Here is a 17,209-nt window from a genome sequence, read left to right as displayed (position 1 = left end):
CTCTCACTTTCGTTCTCCTCTCCTCAGGAAATATTGATCGCTTTGTAATTATTTCTGTCACCGTGGATCTGTTGGATGTGCAAACTCTCCATTGAGTATTCAAAAAAGAGAGGACATAGCTATAAAATAAGTCACCAGAGAAGGTCCAAGACATAAAACTATTTCTGTTGACACCAGCAACTTAACATTCACCATTATCAGATGTTATCTCACTCAGCTCAGGAGTGATCAATTGTACGTTAAATGAAAGTAAAATAAAGGTAGTTCTCCGTTAGGTAGCATGCAGATATCTCATGCAAATCATTCTAAAGTAAATCATTACATGTCTGCATGCTAGCTCTCATTCTCCTCTTGAACAACATCTCATGGCCCATTGTTTTCCCATCAATCATCATTCTCAGCATGTAGAAAACAAAATCATTCTTGAGAAATATAGTTGTATTTTCTGTTGCAGCAGACCAATTTTCTGGCTTGAAATGGGTCTTTTTCAATGGTTTTACCTATTTCTTGGTAAAGAAGCCAATTGCATCATTTATAGAAAACAAGCTCTGCACTTTTGAAGGTGGGCAATTTTAGATTTCTTAATGCACTGACATGCTGCACTGCCTACATAAGCAACTGGCGGAAAATTACGGTTCTCTCAGAGACAAAGACTCTAGTAATTGATGTATTTAGAAGCACTGTGGTGTTAATGAGGTGTGTTGTAATGTGCACTCAGAACCTCTTAAATCATAAATCCACTTAACAGTGTTATTTATTTACATTTTTATGTAATTATTATATTCATTTACAACGTTTATGCTAAAAGAGAGCACCAGTCTCAGCAACTACAGCTACAGCATTCCCTGTCTGCATTCTTGCTGTTTGAGAGTCTGGTCCTGTCCACTGATTTGTGATTGAAATAGATAATTTTCTCATTGTGAATAATCTTCTTCTGGTAATAATAAAAACTAGGAACTACTGTATCTGTGTTTGTATTGATAGTTAACAGTATCAGTAGGCTCAGGGTCAAGATGTGAAAACAATACTATTTGTGTGCCCCGTGTCAGGACTGAGGCAGTGTGCTTGGTGTTAATACTGAACAGCAAGTCCAGTGTCAATACTGAGGCATCATGGCCAGTGTCAGTGCTGTGGCAGAGTGTGCAGTGTCCATACTGAAGCGATGAGCTTAGTGCCAGTACTGAGCAGTGTGCTAAGTGCCAACTCTGATCAGTGTGCCCAATGTCAGGTAAGGTAGTGTGCTTAGTGCCAGTTGAGCACAGTGCCTGGTGTAAGTACTGAGCAGTGTGTGTGGTGTCAGTATTGAGACAGTGTACTCAGTGTCAGTAGTGAGCCATGTGTCATGTGTCAGGAGTGACCAGTGTGTCCAGTATCAAGAGGGGCTCTGTGTCCCTGCCATGCTGTGGAGTGTGTGCCATTGTTTGATCAGCTCCTGTGGTTTGCTGGCCATGTCATTCCAGTGCTCCTGCTCCTGACCCCGAGCGTACATGAAGGGACCAATCACCACCAGGCCCAGAGACTCTGGAGAGAAGACAACACACTCAAGTTACTGCATTCCTAGATACATTCGTAGATACTGCTGCCAGCTTGCTTGCTAAATTTTCTTTCTTTTAAATACCCCTTGCGCAGAAAACCCCCAAAAAATTTAACTAAGAGTGAGATTGACTTCAAGTCAGCCTTTTCCACAGAAAATATACAACATGCTGAGTGACAAACTCAATATTACCTGTAAGCAATTCAAATACCGCACTTTCTAAGACACACCCTCAATCCTTTTAATTTTCTTTACAGCTTTTTATGTTTGCTGAGTGCTAAGACTAACAAAAGATGTGTCGTAAGAATATACTTATTTATATGAAATAAGAAATGTATATAGTAGTGAGAGTTCGGAAATGTATTTCCACCTTCAGTGCAAACCAGGAAATACTGTATATTAGAATCAGATCACAAGCTCAGCGAGGCTGGACCTGGTCAGTACGGGGAGAAAAGCAGGTTGGCGCAAACTGGTTGTGCCAGTGAGACTCACGATGCTGGTCTGGCAAGAGCTGCCTGAGCTCCAGTCTCAAGCAGGCTGCATCTAATTGGGAAGATGGCAAATTGAAGGTCAGGGTTTCATTGAAGGTGGGGCTGGGATCTGCCTTGACAACAGCTGTGCTCTTACTCTTTACCAGCTCTGTTTGGATCTGCAGGGACACCTGGACAAAGACACCTGTGCAGGGCACAAGGACACTGCACTTCAGTGGACATGCCAATACCTTGATATAGCACCTTTCATCACGTCGCAAAGCATTCACAAAGAAAAGGAGCTCAGGGGCTGCACCCCAGGAAATGGGAAGCTAGAATCACCTGAGATTGTGTTATCGGGTGAAGGGTCATCTCCTTCAGATTAGAACAATTAATAAAACAGTACATTATCACCTGTACATATCTAAGAGCTATGAAGTGCTAATATGTTGGACACTCAAACTTCTAATGTAATCCAGAGTAGAATTTTGATACAAACTGCTTTTCAGTTATACCATTAGAATAAAACCAGGACAATCCAAGGGGTCACTCCGCTCAAAACCTGGGACTTACTGTAAGATTTAGTCTGGTACTTAATCATTTTCTTGGTTGCTTGAGTTGATTATACATTTTTTTTCATTACAGAATCTTTCCAATACCAGAGAACCTGCAACGCCGAGCTCATTCAGTCAGTGATAAGATATAGTTGGAATGATAATTAGACGATTTTGTGTTTCTACAGTAACATGGAGGGAAATCTCAGCCCAACAGATCTCATTTGTAATCTTTTACATGTTGAAGGAGCTGCCACACGCAATGTTTTTGTCAGTGACTGGTCTCTGCTGCCTACCTGTTGGCCCTCTGTCATAGTGTAGCTGCAACGCCCTGGCTCTCAGAACCACCACAGTGAGGCGCTGCAGAGACTGATTGTAGTTGAGAGATACCTGGATATCTCCAAGCCCTGAACATGACTGTGGAAAGACAAAGAGATAAACAGCTCCCTGTATCTGCCCAATTCCTGTCCAGTCTTCAGGATTCAGCACTCTTGAAGCACTGCAATCAGTATTTGGGTCCATCTGAGGTTTTATTTGAATTACACAGCTCTCAATTAAACTAATAATTTACTTACAGTCTTCTTTTTTTAGAATATCCATCCCTTTCAATGTTATGGGTTTCAAGACACTTAAAAATAATTAGCTCAGTTAAGCATTTCATTAACCTTTTATGAGATTAATTTTTGTATTTTGCAAAAAGAAGTTCTTCCCTGAAAGCTTAGAGTCAGAGTTGATAGACTTTTTCTATTGGCCGGACTTTCAAGTCCTGACATTTCATTAAGGATTAAGTAATAAAGATATGAATTAAAAATCAAGACGGAGGACCATAAACTGGACCTGGACAACCCTGGATCAATGCTGAGGGTTTGTGGGACGAGAAGGATTACATTACAGTTAAGGAAAACTGTTATTTCAACAAAGAGGAAAAACCAAGGCCACGTTGTAGCAGTGTGCCCTGGCGTGGTACCTCAGTGCTGTCCTTTTCCAGGTGTCTCCACAGCACCCTCCCAGCCGCCTCACTGAGATCCTGATCATACAGATGGAATCTAACCAGGCCAAGAGGCTGGTGCTTCTTCTGCTTGTCCACAACACAGAGGGAGAAGCACAGCGTGTGCTGTGGCAGGGACCTACTAGACACCTCCACAGAGAGACAGACAAGGAGAGCGTTAGGAGATATTTATCACATGCATCACTTATAAAACTTGCACCTTTGGTGTCGCACAAATAGTGGTAAGCCATTAATTAGCTATTATTAAAATGTATCAACTGCCTTAAAGAAGATTCAGTATGAATATTTTAAATTATTGACACACACACAGTATTTGCTATCTTGTGTACTGAGGACAAAGAGAGGGGAACTGAGAATAACTTAGACATGTTTCCTAACTCATGTTTGGGTAATCCAGAGGATTGCCTTTTTTAAGAAAGTGGAACCCCATCTAGCTGAGAATGTAATATGAACAAACTCAATGTGTTGCTTTTTTCACTTGTACTGTAGCATGATGTAACAGATCTTCCACCACAGATCTTACTTAATATCATTTTTCTTCTACCCTGTGAAGAGGTCCAGGCTTTGTCAGTTTCTTTAATCAGTGGCATCATGTTAAGAAGTGGAACAAAATATTTAATCATTAACTTAATAATTTAAATAATAATAATTTGACTCGTTAAACCAGCAATTAGTTCAAACGGCATTGTTGACTAAAACAAGAGGCCTCTCAGGGTCTCTATAGGACCATGAAACCCGAGGCACAGACTGCTGACATACGATGAAACTAACACCCTGGGGTGCCCCATGTGATCTGATGAAATGGGCATTCAATCAAGTGGATTGTGTAAAGCTTCAGCCTCTAGGAATACTATTACCGGCTCTTTTAGACATTGCTGAGAAGCTGAAGGTGTGCTCCAGACTGTGCTCCAGGCTCATATACAGTACGTCTATGATCCGCTAGGGGGAGACACACACTTCTACAAGCAAACGAAATGTTTCTCTGAATGTTGGTTTGACAGCAAGGCAATGTACTTCCTACTGAAACCCCAAGAGGGTGATAGAAGGCTTAGCATTACACTTCTGCTGTCCATTTCTAAGTTAAGTGTAGTATGTGAGTTTCTATAATGTCTTTTGCCATATTTTTTCATATTCTAAGATTCAACTGTATAGTCCTAGTCCGTTTTGCTGTTTACTGCTTTCCTTTAGTTCAGTGATCTCTAGCCCTCCACTAAATGGAGGATGAAATGATGGCTGTTTTTTTTCTGTACCAGTTGTGATCTGCCTGTAAAACACAAGGATCTCAGCTGTGCCCTGGGCTCAAACTTCTTCAAACCACGCTCCTGTTTTGATATGCTATCCCACCATGATAGGTGCGTTCCTGGCTGAGAGTGATCAGAGATACAGTACCTGGAAGACAAAGCTGACCCCAAATTGCGGGTTGCAGCTCTTGCGTTTGGCCTTGGCCTGTACGTGGCGCCGTTCAGCGGGCAGCAGGTACACCTTGACCAGGGTGGGGAAGACCTGGCACAGTGATGGTAGGTTGGTGGCTCTCAGGAGGGACACCAACAGCTGCTCTGTCTCTGGCCGATACTCCACACTAAACCACAGGCCTGTCGCCTTGTCCTGAGGGGTCTCCCAGTCACAGGTCTCAGCTGGGAAGCGGTACAGGTTTGCCCTCAGACTGCCCAATGGTAAGGATCCTCACCACACCGTGTGAGAGAGAGAGATAATTTTTTAAATTTTAATTTACACATTTCTACTCTTGTATATTTATATTAGCACAGTTTTATTCATGCCTTCATCCATCCCTTATAAGTAAGTCACTCATCTTCGTGAGGGTTTCTGTAAACCTATCCCAGAAAAATAGGGTGCCAGGCATGTCTGAAAGCACAAGACTCCTCTCCTATTGGCAGGGACACCGGTCCATCTCAGGGACGACAGAAAAAAACATAAATCTAATAAACAATCAAACGCCAGCAGATCTTTGGGAGGTACAATAAGAGGCAACAGAAACATCCAGAAAAATCCCACGTACCATGGAGACCCAGATCTCTGGATCTGTCAAGCTAAGCTCCAGACCACAGTGCCACCTAGTGTTATTAATTTATTAATGTTTTACTAATGTTTGACACATTTATACTAATTGGGTTTCTTTATCAAGCATTTAGTATTAGAATTCAAGAAAGTGGTCAAAGTCAAAGTATCTCTGACAGATAATATGTATGGCTCAGCACCATGAACAAAAGGTAGGAAGACCAAACAGTTCATCTGATGCAGGTACTTACAGTACAAAAAAGGCTGATATCTATTCAGTGAGCACAGAAGTGTGGAGGGACAAATGCATTTCTGTTTTGCGTGGAAGGCTTTATTTTAATAAGGCGAGTCTCTTTACTTTGGGCCATAGTTTTGACGGTGCAGCACAGATCAAGACTGACCAGAGACAAAGCACAGAGCAAGGATGAAAAGTAGACAGAGACTGTGAGGCTGCCAGAGGACACTGTTTGAGACGAAAACCACTAAAGTTCATATTTGATGACTAGATATTTTGGAGCCCAGACAGGCTCAGACAGCCTCCTGTGTTGAGTGGAATCCACTGAGAGCCCTCCATTCTCACACCTCTGCTGTCACTTCATTCCTATTTCAAGAACAAAACAATGATACTTTTGAAAAAGTATTTATTCATTCAGAAATATTTATGAGCATAGCTATTTGTTCTGTTCTCTTTGTTTCGTATGTTTGTAATATGTATTTTCATCTGCTTATTCTGCACTTGTTGTAATACAGCTGTATTCATTTTCAATTAATACAACACTTAGGTCTCATGGGCTTAAGCAAATATTTTAAACATCAGATGTCAAACAAAACTCATAGAGGTCTGAACACAAATGTAAACCACAGTACCTGGATTAATTGTGATTGAGAATTGTCCCCAGTTGTGACAACATTGCAAACTTCCTTGTAATGACTGACTTCCCTGAAGGTTAACACAATCCTGGCAGCATTGATACAGAAGCCTGATCAGCCTCCGAACAGACTGCTGGAATGTGTTTCATCTATCATACGTCTGAAATATGTTAACAGCTGGCTCATTATTCACTAATGAAATTGAATTTTCCAGCCCAGAAACTAAAGTTATACCAATATTTTGGGGTATTATTAGTATTTTCATTTGGTTTTTCATTTCTGTCATTTTTAGAGATGTGATGTGATGGATGAAAAGAACCGAGTTTTAGAGGAAGCTGTCTGAGTAGGGACAGGCTCACCAGTGCTATTATCTAGAGGTAACATTGTACCCACATGGCCAAAGTCCTTCACTTGCTGAACTATGTTCATAACTTACTGTACTAATTGAAGTTTCCAGTACCTGTGTTTTTTGCATAGCTATGATATTGCTAAATCTTATATTCTGGATAACTAATCCCAGCTGCCCTCAGTTTGGCACACTACTAAGTTCCATTCTTCCAAATCCCTGGTGTTAGTATTAATAGCGTCCCTAGGTTTTCAGAAGATGACATTTTTAATAGAGCAGCTTGGTGCTGTCTTGCCAGCATATTCCTCTGCTGTCCAATGTGCCCATGCTGCCCTATACCATGCCCTGCTTACCCCTGGTATAGAAGGACTCGCGGTGGCGGCGGCAGGGATCGATGGAGCTACTTTCCTCCTCTTCTCCCTCCAGGTGGCTCCGGGTGATGAAATGTGGAGGAATCACAAAAGGGATGATCCCGCTGGTGCTGCTGAGATACAGACGGGACGTGGGATTTTACAGCACATTCAAATGTCAGACCAACATTGAGCCAAGGCCTGAATGAATATTTCCAGCAGCACGAGAAAGCATTGCACTGTGTAGCCCCAGTTCAGCTCACCTGCATGAGAATCCAGTCTAGAAAGCCCTACCTTAGCAAACTGAGGAGTCTTGACATTAGTGATAATAAGCAACCCAACACAATATGTAGAAGGTTCAATCACACGAGTGTCTGGTGGTGCAGTCACATGCCTCCTGCAGGGACTGATAGAGATGCTCATTCTGAGGTGTTATTTATGTAATTGGGTTGATATTGTAACTGGGGCAGCATGGTGCCACAGTAGTTAGCAATGCTGCCTCACAGCACTGGGGCCCTGGGTTCACTTCCTGGGGTGCTATCTGTGTGGAGTTTGTATGTTCTCCCTGTGTTCATGTGGATTTCTTCCCAAGTACTGTAAATCCCAAGACGTGCTTGTAGGTTAAGTGGCTTCTGGGAAAATTGTTCCTGGTGTCAGTGTGTGTATGTCTGTGTTTGTCTCGGTGTCCCATCTAGGGTGTATCCTGCCTTGCTCTCTTTTCTTGCCAGGATAGGCTCTGGCTCCCCACATTTCCTCTGTTTTGGGGTGATGCCAGGAGCAAGAACTCTGGGCCTTGCTGAAATGTAGCTGTGTAGGACTGCAGAATAAGAGCAGCATGAGACTCATAATTGCTCACAACTTTGCTCATGTGTGTCATCCTTATCACTTCCATTAGTAGAAGTAGAAGGGTGTCACAGCACTAAACTGGAAAATGATTAGCTACTTCATATTGTGGAGCCTTAAATGAGAAAAGATGATTGAATCTGAATTTTATGATCAAAAGCTAAATTGAGAAACATTTTTGCTACATTTTTAGGTCTTATCAGTTACTTTAGTATTTATTCCAAGGGCACAAGGTCTACACCAGCGGGTTTTTAAAAGAACCATTATTTAAATGGGAAATGTAGCTGTAGGCAGCCTGCAAACTTTCCAGCATTCATGGAAAAGTAGGTTCTGTGATTTTATGTGAGTCCATCTGCATTCTTTATTTTTAGTCAGTGGATCATGTGAGACTTATCCTTTTCACTGTAAAATCTGTGACACTCAGCATCAGAAAAGTAAAAGAACATTCACACAAATTCCAGTAAAGCGGCTGAAAGGATTGCTGCTCTCAGGTTGCTTTCAATTGTTGGTGGAAACGACAATTCAAAAGAGGGTCAAACTTTAAATGCGCAGGACAGCAACTAACCATCGACGGACTGGACTGTCAAGTAATTAGAGCTCCCTGAAAGAAGAGCTTGGGGAAAAAACAAATTTCTTACTTCTGATTGGAGGACCATGAGGACAGGGAGGTGGCAGGCTGGTTGGATTGGACACTGGGTGTGGAAGACACCAGCTCTTCATACCGCCCCTGAAGACACTTCCTTTTCCACAGGAAATAGATGGCGATTCCAAGCAGCAATGAGAGCAGGATACCTGCCACCAGCCCAGCAGTCACTACTGACAGAGGGACTGAAAACACAGTAATGTTGACTGGTGAGTACAACCTGGCGCAAGAGCCAAAGGCTCACAACAGAATCCGCTTCATTTTCCTTGTGCAAAGCAGGTACATCCTTCCTTAGATCCTGAGATTTAACACAAACAGATTGCAGTTTGGAGTAGCTTTCGGGCAGTATCAGTGATTGCTGCTTCAGCAGGATGAACCAAACAGACCGGTTATTCCAGCTATTGTCAGAAGCTATGACAGGGTTGGATATATTTACTCTCTACCCATGCATTCATACCGTAGCCAGGTTTTGGGTGAAATCAAGTACGTGATTGTCACAAGTCTTAAAGAAACTTGACGGAAGTATTGTAAGCAATAGATGGAATAGACATAAACAGCTGTGCCTTTTAAGACTTTACCATGTCTTCACTGTAATGTATCTAAACGTATAATGCACTGCTCTTTTATTAGAAGCTCATTTATTGAGCTATGGACCAACGATAAGCATGCGTTCCTTGCCAAAATTAGGTACTATTTTTGCACACCTGTTTTCCTACAAGGCAATAGTATGGAACAGTAGGTTGGGAATTTCAGCCGAGGCACTGGTGTTGTACCTTTGAGCAAAGTGCGTCTCCGAGACTGCTCCAGTAAAATCTCGCTTTATAAAAGGACAAAAAATGCACAGTAAGTTGTGGTGGAAAAAAAAAACTTTAGCTAAATTAATAATTAACTAACTGTAAACCAAAATCAGACCTTAGCATTTTGTGGAAACATTTCATAAAACCATTTCAGCTGTTCTTAACCTAGCAGGGAATATTAAACTCCGCAATCAATGTCTTCCTTGATTGAATGATGCAATGAACCACAGCACTTAAACCACTCCTAATCTCCTGAAAAAGCTTTGTAAAAGCATTGCTGGGTATTTGCCCATTGGTGCGTCCGTGTTCTTTAGAATTTTAACTCAAATGTCTGCGAGCCAGGTTGAAATTATCTGTAAGTCAACAATTAACCTATTTTGATCAATTTATGGTAACAGTGGTTCGGCTTCATACATACAACAAATTGAAGCTAAGGAAGCAGAGCTTTCTCGTGATAAGTTTGCACACCTGTGTGTGCGTGGGAGCCTGTGTGTGGGCATGCGTCAGGTTTGCTCAGGCGGGCGTGTCAGCGGACGAATGCCTTTGTGAAACCTGTGACCGCTCACCTGCGTTCAGAGTTCCTCTAAGCAGGAATGCACTTTGGAATTAGACCTGCTCAATAAACCCTCAGTCAAACTCATCTCAACCTAACAAAAGCACAGGACAGACTGAAGACATACAGTAGGAGCCAAAGGAAATACCCACCCCTTCCCTGGGATACTGAGCCTAATGTTAGTATCCAAAAGGGGCCTTATCTGCTCCAAGAAGCCTTGAGGACATTCTGAGGCCTGGGTAGAGTGAGCTATCAGACAAGCAGCCCAGCAGTTCTTGGAGAAGGTAACCTCTTATTCTACAGCCATGAGCAGGGCAGTGTTTACCAGGGGTGTTTTTTAGAGGGTGGAAGAGAGTAGGATTACAGGTCTTGTGTTCTTGCTTGTGTGGATGTGTACGATCAGTGTGCCCCTACCAATGATTACTTGCTAATTTCAAGTGCTGAGCATATGTCACAATGTGTGTGTGCCTATCACACATACATTTTATATATTGGCTTTGCATTTTACATGCATTTTTATATATGTTTCACTTGGCCTCTGTGAGTTTGTGTTATTTATGCATCTGCACTTAGAAGCTTGTGTGGGAATTTGTGTGTTTGTGTGTGAATACTGTATATATCATTCACAAGTAAGTCTGTTGAGCTTGTTTGCATGTTGTGTGCTTGGAACTGGCTATTCTCCAAGTACGCGGACACTTTACGATACAATAATCTTAATTGTCTGATTTCTCAGACATTTGTTTGCATCCAAGTCGTTTAACACACACATAGACTTACAAAAATTATAAACTGTACAGATAAGCATTACATTAAAAATAAATATAACATTATGTAAAAGACTTCACCCATTACATAGTTATCACCTATCTTTCCTACAGGAATGCACACAGCAAGTTAATAATGCAGAGTATGTCTATATAATTGTATCGCTGGCATATATACTGCAGTGCGCACATCAGTGTTTTATAGCTGCATTTAAATGTTTGCAGTGATATTTGGAGCTGGTAAAAAAAATCCAAGGCAGGCAGTACAGTCTAACAAAATGCCATAAAGCATCTAACTAAAATGAATGTTGTGTTACAGCAGAATAAGTTAGATTTGAGCTATAAAATGTGTGAGGTGTGTCACATATATGATCTTAGATCACAGTCCAACAATCCTACAACCCCCACTGCTAATAAATATGCCAGTTAGTGGAATCAGCAGGTTACATACTGTAGCAGCAGTACCATTTTAGTTTTTACAGGCCTTTTGTGAAACTGTCAAAAGTCAGAACCTTCAATTGAAGTAAAATGTCCTCTCAGCTGAAGAGCGATAATAGCAATAAAGCACAAACAACCTCTAGACAGCACTTGAAGAATATGGAAATTAATATTGGACCAGAGCGACAAGTTTTGAGAGGCCTTTTCATGAGAACTGTTTTTTTTATTAAACATTGATCAAGCCTCACCTTCTCTTCAATATACAGTATTAGTTGCAGAGTGTTCGCTGTCGCTGACTGTCATTACTACTGAAAGTTTTTCAATGAACCAGTCAGTGATGTTTATGATTGTGTAAATACAGATTAGATCAGTTTCCCCTGACTAACAATTAGAGGAGACAGAAATGTTGGATCTTTCTCATTGGCTTCTGCGTGCTGGAGGTTCCTCGATATCAGACAGTATAACACATCTGAGTCACTGTTGTGATGAAACTGCTGCTCCATGTCCTGAGAGGGACATAAATACTTTTCTACAGAACACATGCTCTATGGTTAGGCTTAGTCAGCTGGCCCATGCAACAACATGCAACATCTCAAAATTCTGTGCTGTGCAATCTGTTAAAAGTGTAAGAAAAAAATATAAGGACTGTAATTAAAGCTTGTACTGCAACATAAGTGGAATTTTACCTTTTTAGTGTGTTGTAGTCTTATGAACCCTTGTACAGCATGATCAGGACTGTGGATGTGCAGTCTAATGACACAGATATAGAAATCCTCCAGCACACATAGTACATAGGATCCTGAAACAGATGCTGCCCATTTTTACTGCTCTAATTAACACTGGTTATCACATAATCCCACACAGCTGGACTGGGTTAATCTTTGGTTCTGAATGTTCAACAATGTTTAACAACTCTTCTGCTTTAAATATTCAGCATTTCTCTTTGAGGTTTTTTCCTTTGCTCCTTATGGTCTTACAGTTTACTCCCTCTTTCCTTTCTTGAGTTTAAAATGGTAGAAGACTTTCATATAGGGGATTCTAACAATTGCAGCAACTGTCAAAGTTACACACTGGCAAAGCATCAGTTGCCTGATGTAGATTTACAGGTACATCAACACAGGAAATGTGGGGCTGGTGCAAATCAGGAGAATAAGAAACTTGGACTGAAATCTGAATCTGTACTCTTCAATAAGAAATGGGCCTCATTCAGCCTGTTTTCCATTTTAATAATTGCAGAGACATCCCTCATTTGACAAAACCTGTAAATCAGGCGCTTTGCTCAGTTTCTGGAAGGCTGCTAGGTCTTTTCATTCCAAGGAAAGAAGAATGAAGTGGTCTGACCTTATTCTTCTGCGAAATCTTAAATATTTTTGGCTCAGGTAGTTGGGCACAGACACTAGCATGTTCCAGGGTTCAACCACTGGCGCTGCTTCCCGCCTGATCTGGTTATGCAACATTGTATAATTCATTCATCTAAACTAATCAGTAATTAAACCCAATCATTTAAAGAGGGAATCGGGGTCAGAGTACCCAGAATGTTGTTGACTTTTTTAAACTGGGTTTTAGTAACTGGTGAACACTCACTACATGTACTGTACATTCAAGTAGGATTAGCGGTGTCCAGAATATGGTTTATTCTTGATTGACATTCCATGCAGCTTTGAATATCGGTATCATGGATACACGATCCCCGATTTGTCTCTTCTAAACACGCTAGAAAGGCAGTGAAGTCAATGCCAACACACTGCAACATTGCCAGAATTGTCCTGTTTTCTTGAGGGGGTATTCAGAAGTATGAAGCAGCACGTTTTTCATTTGCTGTAGATGAGACGTTGCATAATGGACTGAAACGTATGGCTCCTGGGAAAACACTTTAACTGCAATCACAAAACAAGTACTTCTCTCAATAGCTATTCCCCTACTTTATATAGTTTCTATAGTATGATTTAGTTTTGCCTGCATTTTAAGTTTTTAATGAGCCTATTTTTTAAATGGGCTACATATATGAACACCTAAATAGCTGAAATAGACTTTATGCAGCCTAAACCACTTTGATTTTGTTTTCCTAAAAGTGATCAATCCAAGGAAAAAAAAGTGAGGAGTGAAGATCCAGAAGTTCCAAAAATGCTGCTCACTTTACTAAACACAGGTGGATGTTGAGTTAGGTTTTGGCTTGTCTGTCATTGTCAATATTTCATTACGTTTGTAGAGCCAAAGCAAATGATTGCCATAAACATCTGGCATCTAGCAAACTACTGTAACTGTGTCAGCTTTCAAAGTTTGTTTAAAGGCAGGTTGATTAAAGGAACAGCAATTCATGCCGATCACACAGACACAAGGGAGGGAGTCTGTCTTGTACTTACCAGCCATGAGGAACACCTGGCTCTGACCCACACAGTTCTCCCAGGCTTGTGTGGGGAAATGTGAGCTGTGCTCTCCTCTCCTTTCACCTGAACTCAGAAATCAGTGAGTGGTGTGCAGCAACAGGCAAATGAGAATTTACTGCAGCCAGTGTGCACCCCACCTCTTTGCTGGGATGAGGAATAGAGACCTGTGTGGGGCAGTCTGTGTCCCTTAGTATCCTAGAGGGAAAGTCATATGATGGATTAACTGAATTTGTAGAATGAATACAAACCTTGACCTCTATTTAATATTTTATCTAGCTCTATAGATAGCACTCTTTTTACTTCTTGACACATACCCTCTTCTAGTTGTGCTTAGGATCTCGAGCTTTAGCATACTTTGGCGTAGTTCAAATCTCCTTTCTGTTCTAAGTAAAGGGAATCTCATCTGTCTCTACAATGAACCCCTATTATTTTACAGCTGGAGACACTCTAACCCTTCCACAAATACCAGCTGTATTTACTCACCTAGGAATGACACATAACAACCGAAGGATTGCTGATGAAAGAGCACTCCTAACACGGTAGTATGAAAAGCTCCACACAGTCAGTTCTGCTCTCTCAGTACTAGTCAGAAAAAAGCAACATGCACCTCGCTGGCCTCAGTCTTACCTTTCAAGGCATCCTGATGCACTATGGCAGCTCATCAGTCACATCTCCTCTTGCTTTACGTTCTCAGAGGTGGGTGGTTGCATCAGCTTTTCTGATGTGTCCAGTGCACGAAGGGATTCTTCACAGGTGCAGTGCTATGTGTTTATTGTCACTGGTGCTCTTGACTTGGGGCCCTGCTACCTATCCCCCCCAGTCCTCCCCGCCATGTGACAGTTCCACCTGCTGCTGCTCCAGCTCTGAGCTCCAGCTCGGCAGGTGATAAGATAACTCCCATTAAACACGCTCTCTTCCAGGCTGCCACCGCCGCTCCACACTGCTCCCAGCTGGCCACAGACTTCAGAAGAGAAGCTCTGGAAGGGCATCTTTCATACCTAATATGTTTTGTAGCTGTTGACCTAAAAAGCACAAAGAAGAAAGCTCATTTGGCCGACAAATTAGCAGACATCGATGCATTTTGTGTATTTTGTTCTCGTTCTGTAATGATTTTTGTAATTCTGTGTTTAGAGTTTGGCTGCAGTCTACCGTTATGGAGTGGATATTTATTATTTACTTATCATTTGTGTGGCCTTCTCAGAAACCAGTTAAAACAATGACCTTTAGCACGACTTCTGTGTGACGTCTAGCCACAACTGGTGCAAGAGAAGGCTTCTACATGATCATCACTCTTCCTTTGTAACTTGTGACAGATGAGCAGATTATACATTTAATACATAGGTAATTGCATATCAAGAGTGAGTAATGACCTGGCTCAATGAGCTGAGAGCAATGAAGTTTGGGACATTATTTACAGTAGGCTCCCATTTCTGCGGTGTAACGTCATTAGAATATGTAAGAGATGAAGAAAAGGGACTCATCGACATGGGCAGGTGTGAAATAACACTTTACAAATGGATTGTAACTCATCTGTTAATACATGTATTAAGTAACATAGACAAAGCTAGCTTCAGTGTACGGTGAGGGGTAAGGTTTTATAAGAACACCAGGAAGGTCCCTAACAAGAGAGGTCACTACACACCCCATTTAACTCACGTGGTTGCTTGTAGCTAATTGACCCAATGTCCTAATCCAGACATTGTTGAAAGAAATGATGGTCTTGACTTAAACAACCTGTCCGAGTAGCTTGTTCCATACTTACACATCCCTTTGTGAAAGACGAAAGTGCCTCCTTTTCCTAGTGTTATACACCTCTCCTGGAAGTTTCCACTTGCATCATTTGTTTTGTAAACAAAACGCCATTGACTTACAGAACAGGTCAGTTATTATCATGTGTGATCCACCCATCCATTTTCTAACTGTCTATCCCGGCACACAATGGGTATAAGGCAGGATACATCCTGAATGGGATGCCAGTCCATCACAGGGCACACACAGACACAAACGTGCACACATTCACATCAGACCGATATTGTCACTCTACTCATACATTATTAATACAGGTGGGTAGCTGCATCAGCATGCGTAGGCTGCAAAAGAACAAGTAATAGGTTTATTCCATGCTGAAAAAAAGAAGAGAGAAAACAATGTTTCGGCTGTGGAGCCTTCTTCAGGTGTGAGAAAGACAAGGCAGTAAGCAAAGGTAATGTAGTGGGAGAACAAAGGCTGGAAGAGAGGAGGAGCGAGAGGTGGGAGCAGGGACAGAAAGAGAGGCCAATCAAGAGGTGTGAAGTCAGAATAGGTATAGAGAGGTATGAAATGAAACTTCCAATGAATGGAGAAAATGTAGAAGAAAAGTAGTGTCGTTAAGAGAAGGGGAAAGGTGTGATCCTAGCTGCAGGATAATTTTGGTTTCTGTAGTCTTTCTGATGTATGAGTTCGGAAAACCATCTTTGAGAACACAGATAGAGAGATTAGAGTGGTCATGGCCATCAGAGGTGAAATGAGAAACAATGGGCTTGGAGAGAACTTTAATCTTCACAGCCCTCACATGTTCTCTGAAGCGTCTCTGAGTCTCCTTCCTGTTTCTCCAATGTAGATGGCTGGGCATTTACTGCATTTACTGCAAGAGAAACAGTAACTAAGGATGCTGGAGGTACAGAATGCCATCTGGGTGATCCGGAATTGTCCTGAGGGGCCTTGAATGACTGTGGTATTAGATGTGTACTTGCAGGTGATACAGCGAGCTCTGTTGCAAGGGAAAGTGCCTGGTGTGGATGATTGCTGAGGGCAGTCAAGGGAGCTGTGAACAAGAAGGTTGCGCAGATTAGGTGGTCGGCGATATGAGATGATGGGGCGGTCAGAAAAGAGGGCCCCAATGGAGGGATCATCCTGTAGGATGGAATAGTTGTTGTTAATAGTCCTGTGGATAGGAAGTGTGTTGGGGTGGTAGGGAAGCACCAAAGGAATGCGGTTGTTACGGCAGGAGTTCCTGATTGGGTTGATGAGGGGTGTTTTTGGGTCGGGCAAGGGCCCTGTCAATAACACTGGTGGGGTATCCTCTGTTGATGAAAAAGGAGTGCATTAGGCGCTGCATAATCATCGCAGCCGAAGGAACTGTGAAAAAGGGAGAGAGTTTTTAGGAGATAGCTGTGTGAATCCGTGGGTTTGCAATAAACCGAAGTGGAGAGGTAGGGGTAGTTGATGGAGAAGTTGATGTCTAGAAACGGAAGAGTAGTGGAAGATATGTTAACCGTATATTTTAGGGACGAGTGGAAGTTGGTGAAATGATGCAGAAAGCACTCAAGCTGGTCGTTGGAGCATGTGGCGGCACCGAGGCAGTCATCAATGTATCGCTTGTAGAGGTCAGGGACAGTCAGTGTAGGAAGCGAAGAAGCGTTCTTCTACACAGCCGACAAAAATATTGGCATAGCTGGGTCCCATTCTGGGGCCCATGGCAACTCCACTCACCTGTTGGTGAAAAAGGTTATTGAATGAGAATGAATCCAGTCTGAGGACCAATTCTGCAAGGCGTACCAGGGTGTGGGTAGGTGGATCAAGCACTGTGCGTTTGTCCAGAGTGTTCTTGAGGGCTGTAAGGACCGTCATTATGGGGAATGACGGTGTAAAGAGAT

General features: G+C 42.1%; 2 protein-coding genes across 2 annotated transcripts in view; one reads left to right on the top strand and one right to left on the bottom strand.

Annotated features, from left to right (window-relative positions):
* Window positions 1-1,372: 1,372 nt before the first annotated feature.
* Window positions 1,373-14,563, bottom strand: syt15 (synaptotagmin XV). The gene is made up of 8 exons (XM_088915795.1): window positions 14,382-14,563; window positions 8,631-8,855; window positions 7,153-7,283; window positions 4,957-5,249; window positions 3,526-3,696; window positions 2,855-2,975; window positions 2,027-2,209; window positions 1,373-1,521 (listed from the first exon to the last, which is right to left on the bottom strand). The coding sequence occupies exons 1-8, from the start codon at window positions 14,561-14,563 to the stop codon at window positions 1,373-1,375; spliced, it is 1,455 nt and encodes a 484-aa protein (XP_088771921.1).
* LOC148835086 (uncharacterized) overlaps window positions 8,750-17,209 on the top strand; it is a 27,758-nt gene continuing 19,298 nt past the window's right edge. Inside the window, exon 1 of the mRNA XM_088916537.1 lies at window positions 8,750-8,844. The gene's annotated coding sequence lies outside the window, so the exon portion shown is untranslated. The remainder of the gene's footprint in view (window positions 8,845-17,209) is intronic.

The sequence above is a fragment of the Atractosteus spatula genome, chromosome 5 (assembly GCF_055471065.1).
Source record: "Atractosteus spatula isolate fAtrSpa1 chromosome 5, fAtrSpa1.hap1, whole genome shotgun sequence".
In the NCBI taxonomy this organism is placed as follows: Eukaryota; Metazoa; Chordata; class Actinopteri; order Semionotiformes; family Lepisosteidae; genus Atractosteus; species Atractosteus spatula.
This window is presented reverse-complemented; position numbering and strand designations above follow the sequence as displayed.

What these genes read in the sequence shown, in the direction of transcription:
- syt15 (XM_088915795.1), bottom strand. Translation starts at nt 14,563, where the DNA reads ATGCCCTTCCAGAGCTTCTCTTCTGAAGTCTGTGGCCAGCTGGGAGCA. An exon ending in GGGAGGACTGGGGGGGATAG is followed by an intron (nt 8,856 to 14,381) that starts GTAGCAGGGCCC and finishes CTCTTGCGCCAG; the next exon opens with GTTGTACTCACCAGTCAACA. An exon ending in TGGAAAAGGACAGCACTGAG is followed by an intron (nt 2,976 to 3,525) that starts GTACCACGCCAG and finishes GTCTTTCCACAG; the next exon opens with TCATGTTCAGGGCTTGGAGA.